Here is an 18,269-nt window from a genome sequence, read left to right as displayed (position 1 = left end):
GCCGCCAGTACCCTTGTACGTCGTTGGGTTTGAGCGATTTTCGAATCCAATAGGTCATGGGATCGAACTCGGCGGAAGTTGTTGTTGTTGTTTGTTTGTGTATTGTTGTGCTTTGAGAAGGAAAGTTTCCACCAAATTAGGAGATCTTGACCCTTGAACTTTGAACCATTTTCCTTTGAGAATATAAGGTATTCTATAATACCTTTGTTTTGCTTTTTAAACATCAGGACGTTAGAATTTAGATCGTTGAAGTTCGATGTCGTTTAGGCCCTACAATTTAATTTTCATTTTTTTTATAAAAGTGAATGACAAGTTCAAAACTAATTTATTCCTCACCTTTTATTGTAAATATATTATTGTGTTAGAAAAAAAAAAAACCTCGATCAAATGTACGTGTATTATTTTACAATTTACTTTAGTTGGCAACTTTGCTAAATGGTTTAGTGTTTTCAACTTCAATCAAATACGTACGTGTATTATTCGACAACTTTGCTAAAAAAATAGTGCCAAGTTTTAACTTCAATCAAAGTAAAAGCTCTTATCACTAAAAAAGGACACTAAACATTCAATAAAGCACATTTTAGTGTAATTTCCATCTTTCAACAATGGGGACTCACTAACACAGAAGCCATGGATTTCCCCTAATTTCAATGACATACAATCTCCATATAATTTGTAATAATAATATAATCATGAAAATCTAGATAAAAATGGGGCAGTTCTCTCGGTTGTTGTTTTCTCCTAATTATTCAAAATTGTGAAGAACTCTCCCTTTGAGTTGTATAACAAGGGCAAATTTTATCCGATGGTTACTTCTTGTGCAAGGGCAAGACGGCGACAACCACGAAGATGCCAACAACGGCCGTAGGAATAGCCCAGTATCGCTTTGTCAAGTCCACGAGCTTCTTTGGATAATCGGTTGGCTGATTCTTGGAGAAAATCTCAAGCTCTGGAATATCTAAGGAAGTGGTGTCAAGCTCTCCAATGCAGAAGGCTTTCATTTCCTCCCTCGCAGTTTTGCTGTGCTCGGCATCTTCAAAATCTTCGGTGGCATCTCTTCCTAATGAAATTGAATCTCAAAAATTCAGATCACGACACATCTACGTGGTTGTTTGAGATGATTATCTGAACTGAAACAAAATCTTGATTGCACAGTCTAATAAGTTGAGTGAGTTATGGAGATTGGAAGCTTATTTCTGTTTGGTAATAATGGTGACGATGGTGGTTGAGACAAGAATGGTGTGAATAGCAATGGTGGTTGGAGTAGTAGTGGTGGTGAGAATAGAGGTGTTAATGGTGGTGGAATATAACAAGTTTCGAGTTATTATTAGATCACCTGTCAAGATAAAGCATGACAATTTCTTACAAGTTTCGAGTTATTATTAGATCACCTGTCAACATAAATGACACTAACACAACCCATTTGCCAAGTCTAGACATAAGGCATGACAATTTCTTACATGAGTATTTAAGCCAACACGAAACGACACAAAAGTAACAAGTTCTGAGTCGATCTACTATCGAGTTTGATCGTTCTTGGGTCAACTATTAAGAACCCGTTAAGATAATGAGTTTGACACGACACGATCTGTTAAAATAATGAGTGTGACAAAAAAACATCCATTTGCTAGGATCAACTCAGACAAAAGTGAATGGAGTTTCAGAATAAAAAGGAGTTCGCCCTTAGAAATGTGGTTCCCCTTTAAATATATAATTTTTGAGCTAACCTGGCTGGTTCCCTTGTACGCTGTTGGATGTGAGTGATGTTTGAATCCAATAGGTCTTGGGATCGAAACTGGCAGATAGACTAAAGATCGATCGTAGGGTTTAAAGTAGGGGTGGGTTCGGTTTAATTCGGTTCGGTTTTTTGCCAAAACCGAAACCAAACCGAAATTTCGGTTCGGTTCGGTTCGGTTCATTTTTTTTTCGGTTTTTTTCGGTTCGGTTTTTTTTCGGTTCGGTTTTTTTCGGTTCGGTTTTGGTTTTTTTTTTTTTTTTTCTTTCAAAAAATGAAAAACATTGAAATTTTAAATTTTAACGTATCCAACACAATCATAACACAAGCATTCTAACTATAATCAAAGACAATGAAAATAAACATTTAAAGTTGAACTAAAATCATCAATCAAGTCTTCCAAAGTCCAAACTAACAACATCACAACACAAAAATCGTACAAATGACTTAGAAAAATTAAATTGTATGATGTTGTTCAAAGATCAGGGTTGTTTGCTTGTAACTGCATGTTGACAACTTGATTAGTAAAAGAAATGCGTGGGTGGATTTATTTAGTGTGTGTTGGATTCTTTTCCATCACAAATTCCCTAAGTAATCTACCCGAAATAAATGTTTATAGATTCTGTTACATGTTATATGAGAGTAGATTTGGAAAAGAAAGCTGAGACAAAAGTAGACAGTGCTATGGAGATGGATGTAGGTACTTCAGGATGAGGTTTGGCTCCGGAACCTTATATGGGGGATAAATAATAGGTTAGGGTTTAAAGTTTTTATAGGACTTTTTTTTAATATTTTGAGCTTAAAGTTTGGCAACACATTGGGTTTAGCATATTTTAACTTACAAATTGGGTTTAGAAAATAATATCCAAAACAAATAATTAAATAAAAAAATTAATTTAATTAATTCGGTTCGGTTCGGTTTGGTTCGGTTTCTAGATCACTAAAACCGAACCGAACCAAAAGAATTCGGTTCGGTTCGGTTTTTTCAATTCGGTTCGGTTTTTTTGTTCGGTTCGGTTTTTTCGGTTTCGGTTCGGTTTGGTTTTCGGTTTTTTTCGGTTTTCGGTTTTTTGAACCCACCCCTAGTTTAAAGTTTAGGGTTCAGGCTAACGATGTCTGCGAGAAATTACCAGTGTGAAAGTATAAGGTATTCTAAAATACCTTTGTTTTGCTTTTTTATAAGTTTTTAGTTGCGTTCATATTTAACTTCAATCAAAATAAAAACTCTCATCAACAAGGGACATTCAACATGCAATAAAGCACATTTTAGTAATTTTTCTTCATAGTTAATAAAATACAAGATGTGTATAATTACTACTTGGGTTATATGCCTTTGTATTCTTTTAATACAAGTACTATTGGGAGGTGATTCGAGTACAAGATTTCGAGTGCATGTGAAACCGCTTGAGTTACATGCTTTTTTCAATATCTGGTGCCGATTTCTGAGTATAGTAGCTCTAACACCTTGTGAAACCAGTATAGTTGTTGAGACCAAAACATAAATAATCTCATGCTTTTGTGAGAGTGATCATATCAACCGCGTGGTTAGAAGACAATTTAATCTTTTATCACAAAATAAAATCATGGACAGTAATGTAATTTCACATAAACTAAATTTGACTTTTTTCACGTGTGATTCTAGTATATCTCTAATATTAAATAAATAAATTCTTACCGTTCTCTCTCTTTCCCTCTCTCCTTCCCAATTTAACAAATGGGTAATGCTTGGGGAGTGTTGCTATCAATTTTTTGGAGGGCTTCTATGGCTATCAATGTTTTGAAGGGTTTTGTATTCTAGTTATGGGACAAAACATGATAGTGTATTTTTTATTTATTTATTGTTTAGTTAAACCCCGTGATACTATTTTCAAGGAGCATGTCTTTTAAGATTATATATATATATATATATATATATATATATATATATATATATATATATATATATATTTGGAAAGTTGGAAACGCACACATAGACAGAATTTTTGCAAATCTTTAAACAATATCACTAAATGCCTAATATATATATATATATAGATGGTGGCAAAGTGACGGTGGTGGTGGGATAGCGATGGTGGAGAAGAAGGCGCATATGGTGGTGGTCATGGTGAGATGGCAATGAAGATGATGGTGGTGGGAGGTGATAGTGTCAAAGATGGTGGCAATGGTGGTGAGATGGTGGAGAGTGTTGTGGTGGTCATTGTGGCAATAGTGATAGTAGTGGCGACATACATGATTTTATTTTTTAATTAAACTCTAATTTTGTTTTATAATGTATCTTTATTTTCCATTATTTCAAAAATTGATCTTGAAAAATAAGGGAAACGCCAATTTGATGTTCAACAAAACTCAGGTTAAATATTGTTTTATGAATTTATTTTTAGAAAACAGTTTGCCGAACACATTTTTCACTCGTTATTGTATATGCAAAACGAAAAACAATTTTGCAAAACGTTCACGAACATAACCTAAGCTTCTTAAAATTCAAGTAGGTTGTTACGGATTTTCTCCAACTACAAAACTTCATTATGTGTACATTCTAGGCTTCGCTTTTATTGTATTTAAAACAAGGTCAATGATTATTTAGTATTACGGTTTAATGGTATTAGTTTTTCACTTGAGAGTGAGATGTCTCATGTCCAAATCTCGCAGATGAAGAGTTTGATTCTAGTTCATTTGCAAGTGGCCCTCTACCACAGTGATGGAGATGAGTGTTGCCCTTACATCACGGTGTGGGTTCGAACCCTGTCGGCTTCCTAATCTAGCACTTAGTCTAACAAAAAAAAAAAGATACCAATTCATTTACTTATTCTTTAATGTAAATATATCATTATATTAAAAGAAAATGTTTAGTGTGCTAGTTGTACATGTAACTGAACCAGACGAGCAAAGAGAATTCGGCTTTGCTAACAATGCCCACCCAAGCCCTCAGAAATTCAATCCACATTCTCAAAAGTCTGTATAAATAAATTCACATTTGAGAGCTTTATCCCCAGTACCCATGTACGTTGTGGGGTTTGAGCGATTTACGAATCCAATAGGTCATGGGTTCGAACCCGGCGGAAGTTGTTGTTGTTTGTTTGTTTGTGTATTGCTGTGCTTTGAGAATATAAGGTATTCTATAATACCTTCGTTTTGCTTTTTAAACTTCAGGACGTGTAGAACTCAGATCGTTGAAGTTCGATGTTATTTAGGCTCTACAATTTAATTTCCTTTTTTTTTTTTTTTTTTTTTTTATAAAAGCAAAGATCTTTTCCCTTAAAGCTTCTGTTTAAATTTTTAGTTGATTCACATTTTAGTGTATTTGAACTTCAAGCAAAATATGTATCACTTAAGTATTATTGTCTTGTCATCGTCTTATTGTATAGTACAATCTAAATTATTCCTATTTACTTATAAGTTGTAAACAAGGTTTTAAGTTTAAATGACGTGAGTGATAAGTTCAAAACTAATTTATTCCTCACACTTTGTTGTAAAAAATATAATTGTATCAAAAAACCAAAAAAATAACCTCGATCAAATGTACGTGTATTATTCTACAATATACTTTAGTTGGCAACTTTGCTAAATGGTTTAGTGTTTTCAACTTCAATCAAGTACGTACATGTATTATCGACAACTTTGCTAAAAATATAGCGCCAAGTTTTAACTTCAATCAAAGTAAAAGCTCTTATCACTAAAAGGACACTAAACATTCAATAAAGCACATTTTAGTGTAATTTTCCATCTTTCAACAATGGAGACTCACAAACACAGAAGCCATGGGTTTCCCCTAACTTCAATGACATACAATCTCCATATAGTTTGTAATAATAATATAATCATGAAAATCTAGATAAAAATGGGGCAGTTCTCTCAGTTGCTGTTTTCTCCTAATCATTCAAAATTGTGAAGAACTCTCCCTTTAAGTCGTATACCAAGGGCAAATTGTATCCGATGGTTACTTCTTGCGCAAGTGCAAGACCGCGACAACCACGGAGATGCCAACAACAGCCGCAGGAACAGCCCAGTATCGCTTTGTCAAGTCCACGAGCTTCTTTGGATAATCAGTTGGCTGATTCTTGGAGAAAATCTCGAGCTCTGGAATATCCAAGGAGGTGGTGTCAAGCTCTCCAATGCAGAAGGCTTCCATTTCCTCCCTCGCAGTTTTGCTGTGCCCGGCATCTTCAAAATCTTCGGTGGCATCTCTTCCTAATGAAATCGAATCTCATAAATTCAGATCACGACACATCTACATTGTTGTTTGAGATGATTATCTGAACTGAAGCAAAATCTTGATTGCACAGTCTAATAAGTTGAGTAAGTTATGGAGATTGGAAGCTTATAAATGTACCAGTTGCATCCAGGAGTACATCGTCTCCACCAGGGTGGTCGTCCAAATAGGTTGACACATCGTACACCTGGGATTAACCAATGCACTATGATCAGACCATAGAGTTTGATGTCAAATTATAGTTCTCCAAATCAAAATAAAACAGAGAAACCGAACCAGCAATGCAAACTACATTTGAAATTCGTTATGACATACACAATCAATTCGATCTCATAAAATCAGATTTCAAATTCGTAAATCAAGACAATAATTTGGATGATAAAGAGCTTCCAACAGTCATGGGATTCCTCATTCTGCACACTGAAATTTTTTTTTTCGATAATTAAGAGAGGAAGGATGCCGAGATTACTGACCAAATTTGCAGATAAAACTCAGACGAATATTAGTTCATAAATGCCACAACAACAGTAAGGCTGCAAGCAACACGAATACAGCAAGACGTGCACTTAAACCAGCAACCAGTTGAAATGATGGAAAAGAAAATTGATTACGCCAATTCTCGAGTACCAAAGCCGGTAATAATTTTAACAGAACACAACACGCCTCACGAATCGCGATCAAATTCCATAAGTACTATTCATATGTAATTTAAACAAGATTATGAATAGCAAAGCCACACACACATAAAGATTACTCGCGACGACAATTCAACCAAATCGTATTATCTATAGGTCAAAATTTATGATTGGAAAGGAGGAAACTTGACCTAGAAACTGAGAAACGCAGAGGAATTACAGCAGTAAATAGTAAACAAAATGAAAATAGAATATGGGTTTTGCAGGTAGTAATCCAAAGTCTCAGTCTTTGACTTTTTTATGACCTAAAGATTAAGGACACATTGAATCCTCCTGAACACAAACAACCCAAAAAGTTAGAATATTCAAAGTGGTCCTTTTGTATCAATCCCAGGATGCAGTGCAAAGATTAGCTACCAAGGGCAACATACAGATCTGAAAATACAAATACCCGAAAGGAAAAACTCATGGCATCTTCGTTTTTGGGTTGAATTGAATATTTGAATTCATGGGGAAACAATTACCTTGCCATCGATGACGACCCAGCAGTTGTCTTTGGTGTTGTGCTGCGAGGCTTCTTGCATTGTGTACAGCTTCGTCAACGTCGGCATCGTCGCGGGTGATTTTGGTCAAACCAACTTCAGAGATTCTCGTTGCTGGTCTTTCTTCAACCTTCGGCTCCTTGGATTGGATACCCCAACTACGGAACTACCAGATATAATCTCTCCCTCTTCGTTGGTTGAATCTCTCCTTCCGTTGGGCTTTAAATGCTATGAGGGCCCAATGATTGATTGCCACGTAGGTAAAAAGAGAGAAAGCAGTATGACTTTGCGTTGCGTGTAAAGGAGGTTGTTGTTGTTACTTTCTTACCATTTCGGCTTAAGCCCAAACCCTGTATGCAACAACAACCAAAGAAACCCGCCACACTTATCGTCTATTTATATAATCTCTACTAATTAATAAAATACTTATTGTCAATTAAAATTTTATAAAATTATCAGTTTAACCTTCTAATTAAAACAAAATAATATGAATAAGAAATACGGGGTATAAATGTAATTTCACACAACTAAATTTTGCTTTTTTTTTTTCAAAGCCTAACCTACATGTAATCCTAACATATCTCGATTTAAAAAAAAAAAAAATTCTCACACGTTTTGTGTGTGCCCATATGCTAGTCTTTCTAATAAATAAAAGCCACAAACACAAGTGCATCCCATTTTTATTAAAGATATGGTACAAATAGATGGTAAGAATAACATTTTTGTTGTTTATTTTGCTTACTTTAATGCATCTGATCATAACTTTTTATGGGCAAATAATGGTAAATACATGGTAAAAATAACATTTTTGTTGTTTATTTTGCTTACTTTAACGTATATGATCGTAATTATTTTATGGGTAATGCCGAGGAGAGCAAATTTTTAAACTCATTCTCCTTATTCCTTACCATACAACATTCTTGTTTAGTCGTTTGCACTCCAACTGGATACACGTCGAGGCTAAATGGCTCACGAATCAAGACCAACTATCAGATTTTTCATTGGGATATTCTTATAGTGCAAGCAATTGGATATCTGGTTCATTTTCGTATAACCATTTTTTGTTCCAACATGTGTCTTTCATCTTCAACAACAACAACAACAACAAAGCCTTTTCCCACTAAGTGGGGTCGGCTATATGAATCCTAGAACGCCATTGCGCTCGGTTTTGTGTCAAAATTTTGTTTTATTGACTAATCATTATTTATAATTGAACAGAAGCAAGGCTCTCAACATTCCCAATTAATGGGTTTTGTTTGAGATTAAGATTATCAAGAATCCCAATTAATCATGCTGAGCTTGTTTCGCATATCTTGTGGATGAAGCAATCTCTTGTCTCTATTTACAGTTGTATGTTTTTAGTCTCCCTGGTGACAATATCACAAAATCGAGTCTTGTGCGTGTCAACTAGGCAAATTCAGAGTTCGTGACATCACTTAATTGCTTTTAGCTCCTTTTGTGACTTTCCAGCTACAAGGCTGTCAAGGCACGCCCATTTTCTGAGAGCTCGTCGTTCGAATTTCTAAGCCAATTGAGTACAAGTTCGCCATAACCTACCGCGCGCGGACGGATCACTAAGCAAAATGTGTCTTCGATAAGGAAGTATCCCGAAAGATCATGCTGACCGGCCTTTTGCATCACGTTGTCCGTTTAGCAGTAGATCTTATCCCTCAGTTCGGTTAAGGGTACGTGGTTTGTTGTCCAAGAACCAACAACTCTTGGATCTTCATCCGTTTTCACACGTTATGGTAAACCTCAATCGAAAGAACAACTTCTGGACAGTGCACAGGCATGCAATAATCCTGAATGTATTGGATGACATTTTTACCTTCACAGTTGAACTTGCTGAAACTTTCCGAAAGGACGTAACACATGATCTGCATGGGTATTCGAATTAGTATTTTCAGCTTCCTCTGGGGTTTGTAGGGAAGGTGAATAAGAAAGGAAAATGTGTTCACACGATTATCTTCATTTGCAGACAAGTTGCTGGCTACCGCGGTAGATTTACAATCTCAAGAACTTGTAAAAAGCCCTGCGTCTTCATGAACTGCATCATCCTTCCTAAGATGATTGGAGGCGCCAACAGAATCTAGGGCAAACTATCATTGGCTGAAAGTCACTCTCTCCTTGATGAGCAGGAAATGGTACATAGCATTACTTTCGGATATTTAAACATGTCATTTTCTTCATTGCCAAACTGAATGACTTATTTACAAGTCCACCTCTCCTACTTCTCTTCCCTGTGATTCGTCGTATTTCCAAGATTGAACATGCCTATGCCTCTGGCGAATGATTATCTACGTCTGTTCCAGAGGCCCCGATACAGAAACTCAAAGGTAACGAACTCCTTTTTGTTGTTCCATCAACAAAAAATAAATCAATTTGTGACGGGAACAAAAACGAGAGAGGCTTTTGAGATTGAAGAAATTATAATTAACAGTGGGTAAGAGAAGGCGGGATCACAAAAATTGGGGGGAAATGAAAAAAAAGCGCCGTTGCCGGGGATCGAACCCGGGTCACCCGCGTGACAGGCGGGAATACTTACCACTATACTACAACGACCTTGTTGAAATATTTTAACAGATTTTTGTACAAGAATTAAAGATCAATAGTTTATACAAGAATTAAAAAGCAATAGTAAGAAACAAGTTCAAAAGATCCAAATCCTACAATTAATTTCAAAACTAATAAATAAAGAAAAATTGATGGAAATCTTAATCAACGATGCAAAAACAAACCAAATACGAACTCCAGATCCAGTAATAAATCAGTAACTTTTAACACTCTTAACCACTTGCTTTTCTCAATGAACTCAAAATTGTGCCTCTCTGGCCAAAAAATCTTAGTTTTGTTAACACCAAATTAAGATAGCCACTAGCACCATAATACATTCATATTTATCTCTACTTATAAGTGAGATGTTTCAAATTCGACTTGCTTAGATACGAGTTTGAGTACCCTACATACTCTACCCCATAGAGTAGGAAATCATTGAAAAAAAACACCCAAATTGGGATCAAAATGAGACATTGTCATCCAATTGACCAGCTTTAACAATTTGGAGTTTTTCTCTCTGCTTTTTTATTTTATTTTTAAATATTATTATTAAGGGGGAGAATTAAAAACTATTACAATAATTTAGAAGATGGAAGAGTTTCGAATCCGGGACACATGAAGAGTTTTTCTCTTTTGTTTGTTACTGTTGTTTGATGAGGTTGTTGGTTTAGTCACATTATTTCCTATGTCTTTTTTAAGGTATCTCCTATGTTTTCTTTAATTAATGTTGCGTTGTATCTTGTTTTCTCGTAAAGATTTATTTGTGTAGAGTCATAAACTATATATTCTGAAATTTACTCTGAAATCCGTTACCATAGCTTAATTCTCACCATAGTTCCTGCGTTTCCTAGAGGTAAACGGGCCACGAAATGAAGACAAAGATTAGAAATGGTCCAAATGGACATGGTAGGAAGGTGTTCCTCCCCATCTAGTACTATTTTTTAATTAATAAAAAGAGATGGAAAGAGAGAAAACAGAAGGCAGATTGTCCTTGGATCAAGTAATTGCCGGTCGTCGCCGTACTGTAATTGTCGATTGCCATTGTGCCAGCTTATAGGAAATTGTCGACCGCTACTTTCTTTGTGCTCTTCTTGGTTTGGATAACCATTGATCGCTCATGCTTAATCTAGGATGGATGTCAAGTGTGTAACTGAAAGTATTGCTTAGTTTCGATAAACATTGGTTTTAATGTTTGACCTGGACTAGTGTGGACAATGTAATCCTTCTTATCATCACTGGCAAGTTGTTGGGGCATCCTTGGCATATATCACGGTTTAGGGTTTAAAATATAGGGCACACTCACTAACATGTAAACTTGTCAATCATATAAAACTCCACACCCAAATTGTACTCTCTAAATAAAAGGCATGGGGAACGCGGATTAAAGATTTCCGAAACCCTAGTTTTTTTTTCTTACTCAAATCGAAAACCCTAGTATGGGCAATCCTGTAGCTACAACTCTATCGGTTAATAAAATCCTAAAAAAACTTGTAAATTGTTAGAGAATGGAGTAATAATTATAGGGAAATGATAAACACACATTTTGTTTAGTTTCTTAATTACATGTCACTTAGTAGTATTTATTTTCACTTGTAAGTGAGAGGTCTTATGTTCGATTATCGCCAAATGCGAATTTGAATCATATTATCTACACTAAGAGGGTGGGGGAGTGGGCTAAGCCTCATAATAAATTAGCAATAATGTGATTGCTTTTGATTTATTCAATCCAATCAACAGTTAAAAATAAAGAAGAGTGTAAGAAAAACTAAAAATGATGTATGAAAATCATTTTTCTAATTATAAGTGCATATAAATGAATTAACCTAACAGCTAGGATGAGAGAGAAAGCACCCTAATGGTTAGGAAAGTGTACAATGAACACATCTAGGTAGCTAGAGCCTAAAAAGATATGGTACTGAGATGGGTCTAATCTTAATTTCCCGATAGAGATAGAAAGTGGAGATGAACATGCATCCAATGATTGTGTCCAAATATGAAAAGGAAGGGAACCACAAATCCGATTGGAACAAGATCGTTCATACTCATGAGTCATGATTTGAATAAGAGATTCTCATCTCATGACATATTGTCAATCGTCTATTAAATAGATGATGTACTTTTGAACACACGACAAATATTTATTTGACAATTACAATATCAAAACTAAGTCTTAGTTGCACGGGAGAATCTCACAACCAAAGCCGGAAGGGTCCGGTGTGGTAATAAGTGGGGGAACTGGTAACTTTGCTAAGGTTCAAAGAAGACATGGGAATCTCGTGGGGCGTCCAATCCACATACAAAACGTATCATGGAGAAGCAGAAAGATGCAGAAGAGAGAGGGCTGCAGAGGCAGGCATGAAATTTACCAGGCATGCAAAAAATTGAAAGGAAAAGGAGACCTTGGGAAAATAGTTGTATACACGAGCAAAGAAAGGTGGAGATTCAAGTGTAAAAATGGCTTTATTTCCTGTTTGGGAAAGTGAGGGAATCGTCCCATCACAAAAAAAGACGCAAATATAAATATAAACAACTTATGTCCTGGCAAGCCATTTGCCTTTTGCTATCTCCTAAATTCAATATATTCACACTGTGGGCTGGTGAGTGAGGAAAGTGACATGTGATTTTAGCACTGGTCTCTTTCAGGTTTCCAACTTTGGCATTGCACCCACAAAAGAAGGAAGGGATGACAGGACCTCTTCTCTTCACTACTACAGTACTACTAAGCTATGCTATTTTATTACCTTTTCAATTTTTTCATTGATTCAGTTCGTTCACTTTCATTCACTTCTAACTTTTCTTTTATTCTACTCATTAAACTTCGAACTGCCTGGTTACTGGTTGGCTCCAAATTCCGATTCATATTTACTACAAGCTAGATAGGCCGTTGTTGCACACCAAATTTATTTACCGTACAATGTGAAATGTATCACCTTAGTATCTTACTTGTTACTTACTAGAAGTACATGAAGTCAAAAAAGGGTCCATATTTTTTTTTTTTAGTACATCGATATTTTTACACTAAGAGGAATAAGAGTTTGGCTAAGTCATACAATGGCAGCTTAATTTGGTATCAAAGTCACCATCCACGAGATTCGAACCTAAGACCTTTCACTTTCAAGTGAAAATGAATACCACCAGACCATAGTACTAAGTAGTAAAATGGTCCATATTTGAATAAATATATACAACACAAACGAAACTACTTTCTCAGCTGATCTTATCTTTAACATGATGTGAAACTCATGAGATTATGGGAGAATGGAGAGATCAATCCTATGATTGTGTTCTTATGTACTTCGAACTTTTTTTTTCTTTTTTTTTTTTTTTTGTGAGCAGGAAATTCCTTTAACTACATACAACAACAACCAACTCCCATCTATCAAGGAGGGTTGGTTTATAACTGTTGTATCCAGTTCCAAACGTAGTGGGTAGTATTTGCTGTCAGGCACGTTCAAATATGTCCTCAATTATAGGATGTTGTTTTACACGTATAACAACTCTAATTAGTTTTGTATTATTTTTTTTAAAACGATATTATCTACATGCAATAATGTGGTTCAAATTCGTCTTTGACGAATCGAATATAAGACCTCTCACTTACAAGTGAAGAGGAATACCATTATACAATAATACTAAATGGCAATTTGTTTTGTATTTTAAAACATAATATTTTCCTTTATCCTTTTTCGTTAAGTCCAATTAGGATTCTAACAAAATACACTGGTATGGAGTGTAAAATGAAATTTCTAGTGTGTGTTAGGATACGGGAACACACATCTTTGACATCCATTTTGTGGACCCACTCCCTAATGTGTTTTTCAATTTGAACTGTCTATATTTTAGTATATCATTAATAGATCATCACTTAAAAAAATTAGATAAATTCAAAATCATTATTACATTTATTTGTACTGAAGAAAATGGACGAATACGGTTATACAAAAAAAACACTAAATTTAATCCAATGGTTATATAGTTTCGGATTTGGTGAATTTTTATAGACATGATATTTGAGGTAAGACATAAAAGATAAACGGTTGGATAATTAAAATACATTACGGAGTGACCCCCATAAAAAAGTGTGTGAAAATATATGACAAAAACGTGTGGACCCGAATCTTAACCCTCTATATATATTATGTTTAATCTTCATCAACTAGTTATCACTCTCTTATCGGAAAGAATTATCTATCCCCCTTGTGAAATTTTTTTCTGTTTGTTGAAAAATGTCCAATTTCATTTGAATTCCTACTAAGGCTACTATAAACCCCAAATTGAAAAAGCAAACTTCCCGTCAAGATTTTCATTTTGTGAATTGTCCTAGCTCCTATAGATGTTAATAGGCAATAGGGTATATCACAAAAAGTGGCTAAATGTTCTATTGCAAATTGTTTTTCTGGTGGTCTTGGTGTGTAACAATATTTTGGATGGGACATGGGATCCTGCACTATGCAGGGTAAATAATATATATATATATATTATAAACAATATCAATAGGGAGGTGTTATTAACATTCCAAAAATCTCATTCTACACTCCTTACAAGTATATTTTTCTTTCCAAATATGGAAAGTTTGAAGTGTACGTAGAATGAGATTTTTGGAGTGCCAATAACAATTCACTATCAATACCCTGCACTAATGTTTTTTTTCTTTGTTATGATGATATATAATCAAATTATATATTCATATCAATATCAAGAATCTTTATTATGTTAATTCGTCCGTCTGTATGTATGCATTCAATCATGTTTTTTTCTTTGGCTAAGGCATCAGTCAATAGATGATTAGTTGACGGCTTGAGGAAATAAAAAAGAAAAATTGGACAAATATACTGATTTTTCACTGGTAATCTTCATTAAGTTTATGTAAATTAATTAACCACAAGAAAATAGATTTGAACTTAATTAAGTGCATATAGAGTAGCAAATTGTCCTAAGTAGCTTGACTAATCTCTCAAGTCTACAACGAGTAATTGAACTTAAACTGAAAGTAATATATGAAGACAATAAACGGGATACCAAAACCTCTGCCATAGATTTGAAGTTTTGAACATCACCACTATTTTGTTAAAAGAATCAAACAACAAGACAAAGAAGTAAAAATCGATTAGAAACTCAAATTATTATTCCATTGACTAAAAAAGAAAGAAGAACACTACATATTTGTCGCTCCATAACTCAATTTGTCTGTATCTTATATATATTGAGTTACAAGAGCTGTGTTTATAAAGACCTAATTCTAAAACAAACAAGAAATATAAAAATAGGGAAAGAATCATAGTCCTTATCTCACTAGAAAACCATAATACTCTAACGTAATACATAATACATAAATACCTACTATAATTGTGACCGACCGCCCATGGGACTTAATTATCTGTCCCCCACTTACAATTAACAAACTTTTACCATCCCAACATCATAATCGGAACCGTTCATTGTCATTATCATTTCTGAATATCATATCTGTAAAAAATCATTCAATTTCGAGATTGTTTAGTCATCCTTACGTGTTAAACCAATCAACGATTTTAGTAACAATTAGCATCCTCATGATGAATAGTCAATTTGTTTAGTGACTAAAATATCTCCAAATTGAATAATCATAAGTGGAAGGACAAATAAGTCATGTGAAGGGACAAAAGCATTATCCTACCAAAAATACTCTAGCTTAAAAAGAAACCAAATTGCTAGTTAATTTTTTCCAACCAAATTTACTTGGGAAGAAGGTAAAAGAAAATTGGAGCACAAATGGGATATTTTCTCGAGAAAATGGCGAGATGTTGAGTCAATGTCTTTTTAGCAAAGTTTGTGGTTCGTACGTACGTCTAACTGAGTTCTGCATTGCAATTAAGTGCAGCTAGCAGAAGTACGATGTTGATGACTAGTAACTTTGGATTTCCTTTTGACGCTATCCACCTAGCCACTTGTCCTAATCTATAAGTGCCTCCTACTCAGCCCTTCACATCATCACAAACCCCAAACTTTCATCTTACAGCCTCCTCTACTTCTTCTTCTTCATCTTCGAACTGTAGCCTTTTCTTTTTCTTTCCAACATGAGCATGGAAGAGAAAGTTACCATGGACTTCATTAATCAGCCATCTGAGAACCTTTGCTATGTTCGGTGCAACTTCTGCAACACTGTCCTTGCGGTAATCAAACCTATGTGTGCATGTGTGTGTGTATATATATATGCATGATATATATAGGTTGTGCACCTTTAGATTTATGTTGAAGAGCTCCAATTAAAATAAAACCCACATTCTCTCTCTATCAACAAGTATCACTTTCAGAATCATGCCCTAACATTATTTACTTTTCTCTCTTCTCTAATCTGCCAGCTGCTGTTTGTTGTTTGTAAATATATATATAGTTTTGGAAAGAAAAAGAAACTTGTTTTTAACTAATTAATTGGATGTTTCTGTAGGTTGGGCTTCCATGCAAAAGGTTGATGGACACAATAACTGTGAAATGTGGCCATTGCAGTAACCTTTCCTTTCTCAGCACCAGATCCCCACTCGAAGGGCAATGCCTTCCTGATCACCCTACCTCCTTGACTCTTCAGGTAAATATTACTAATTACTCTGCTAGCTAGTTTCTCTCGATCATATATATATACACAAAACCATAGATGGTAGTCACATCCGTTGACATATACATAATCAGTACTAAATATATGTATACATTTATGTAGACTACTATAATATGTGAACGCCAAACCTGCGTTGGGGTAAAAGTTTTCTTATACATATGTTCCTAACTAGTGATATATCTCTCTAGGGTTTTCCTACAGTATAGTATAAGCCCTAGTGATATTGCCACCTATATATATATATATATATATATATATATATATATATATGTGTGCATAAGAAACCAGAAGAAATTAATTAATTAAGAAACCATATCTCTATTTGTGTGTGTTGCTAACTAAGGAAAGTGATCAATATCTGAATGAGAAGCAGGCGGGCTGTTGCAATGACTTCAGGAAGGGCCAATCCTCCTCATCATCGTCGTCACCTGTATCAGGCAACCCACCATCCCCCAAAGCACCCTTTGTTGTCAAACGTACGGACAAGTTTACAACCATATTTCACGAGGCTTAATTAGTCAATCTCTTAATTTAATGATAGCTAGATTTAAATATAATTAAACGAGTTGTTACTCTTCTACGGATTTATGGTCAATCTGCTCATAAATTACATGTCGATATGTTTTTTGTTTTGCAGCACCTGAGAAGAAACACAGACTTCCATCTGCTTACAATCGGTTCATGAAGTAAGGAGATCCATGCCAAGCCATCTTGATTAATTAAATATTATATTGTGCTGTTAATTTACTTTTTTTGTTCTTTCACATTGACATTTGAAGTAACCTCGAGGGAGGCTTTATTCGTGAATCAAAGATGCATGTAAAGCGTGAAATTAATCATTAAGCTTCATACATGTCACCATAATCGAAAACTCTAACAAAATTATGCAGATCGATATCACAAATAACCAAATTAATACATCGATCTTTGTTTTGTTGATAGAGATGAGATCAAGCGAATCAAAGCAGCCAACCCAGAGGTTCCACATCGTGAGGCTTTTAGTGCTGCAGCCAAAAATGTAAGGTTCCTTTTTTCTGCTGCCTAGGGTTTCAAGTACAAGATTTTTGCCAAAAGTCGTGTTTATAATTTAAAAAATATTCTAACTTTGCTGTATCAATATATATTATTGTATTATAGTGGGCTAGGTACATTCCCAGTCAGTCGTCTGCAGGATCAGGTTCTGGGAGCTGCAGCAACAACAACGTAAGAGACAAGACCTTGCTTTTCTGTTTATATTTTGAATATTGTTCATCTTAGATTTTTTTTTTTCACTTTCTATTTTTCGTGGCATGAAGCAAGCTGGGTTTAATTTGCCTCTCTGATTGATGCTTTCAAGGGCTCGGATTTTGCAGGAATGAACATGCTAGCTACGTGCTGCCAAAACCCTAAAACGCCATGACTACATGGGTATCATGGAGATCTTAAATAACCATATCCGCAGCTGCTTCCTACCTACTTCATCCCTCATTAGCAGTTCAGCGTGCGTGCAATTAATTAAGTACTCTCGTTTAGTTCGTGTTCAGAACTTTGACTCTCCTTAGTTTTCGTTTCTTTTGTTAGTGAACTTAATTTCCGTGCTAAGAGTACTTTGATTGGTGTATGGTAATTTGTATTGAATCAGAATGACTGATCAGTATTCTAATTTTGTATTATTTGATGCTTTTATTAATTTAACGTTTTGAGTTTCACCATTAGTTTCTCATTTTATATAGTTTCCGATTGTTATATATTTATATATAGCGTTTTCAAATCTCTGGTAATATTTTCATGAAACCCTGATACCAAATCCTAGAAAAGATATGTGATGTGCAAGACTGATGAATTATTTTCTTAGAATTATTCTGTTATACAACAATTATCGTTCATAATATTCAGCTCATAACCTTCTTATGCAACAGTATTGAGAAACAAGTGTAATTGAAAGTGCTTTTGTGAGAGTAAAAGCACGTCCTTAATGAGTACAAGTACTTTTCTTTTTAAATTGATCGTTTGGCAAAAA

The 18,269-nt window shown here is 34.8% G+C and overlaps 2 protein-coding genes and 1 non-coding gene across 7 annotated transcripts; 1 reads left to right on the top strand and 2 right to left on the bottom strand.

The window, feature by feature from the left end:
- Positions 1-5,426: 5,426 nt before the first annotated feature.
- On the bottom strand, positions 5,427-7,475 carry LOC103451750 (cytochrome b5-like). Its single transcript, XM_070810817.1, has 3 exons — positions 7,105-7,475; positions 6,066-6,132; positions 5,427-5,923 (listed from the first exon to the last, which is right to left on the bottom strand). Exons 1-3 carry the CDS (start codon positions 7,189-7,191, stop codon positions 5,673-5,675), a joined length of 405 nt encoding a protein of 134 aa, XP_070666918.1. The 5' UTR covers positions 7,192-7,475; the 3' UTR covers positions 5,427-5,672.
- Positions 7,476-9,612: 2,137 nt separating this feature from the next.
- TRNAD-GUC (transfer RNA aspartic acid (anticodon GUC)) lies at positions 9,613-9,684 on the bottom strand. The gene has a single exon. It is a non-coding gene; the product is annotated as a tRNA-Asp (tRNA).
- Positions 9,685-15,628: 5,944 nt separating this feature from the next.
- LOC103451749 (protein CRABS CLAW) lies at positions 15,629-17,964 on the top strand. Of its 5 annotated transcripts, none has more exons than XM_008391171.3 (7): positions 15,629-15,830; positions 16,106-16,243; positions 16,644-16,746; positions 16,908-16,956; positions 17,213-17,288; positions 17,408-17,473; positions 17,607-17,817. In XM_008391171.3, the coding sequence occupies exons 1-7, from the start codon at positions 15,735-15,737 to the stop codon at positions 17,667-17,669; spliced, it is 591 nt and encodes a 196-aa protein (XP_008389393.1). In that variant the 5' UTR covers positions 15,629-15,734; the 3' UTR covers positions 17,670-17,817. The 5 variants fall into 5 exon arrangements, with proteins under 5 accessions (XP_008389393.1, XP_017192417.1, XP_008389395.1 ...); XM_017336928.3 differs by having other exon boundaries at positions 16,641-16,746; XM_008391173.4 differs by having other exon boundaries at positions 15,634-15,830; positions 17,623-17,964.
- Positions 17,965-18,269: the final 305 nt, after the last annotated feature.

Source organism: Malus domestica, chromosome 13 (genome assembly GCF_042453785.1).
Source record: "Malus domestica chromosome 13, GDT2T_hap1".
NCBI lineage: Eukaryota > Viridiplantae > Streptophyta > Magnoliopsida > Rosales > Rosaceae > Malus > Malus domestica.
Note: the sequence above shows the minus strand (reverse complement) of the source record. Positions and strands in the feature narration are given on the sequence as shown.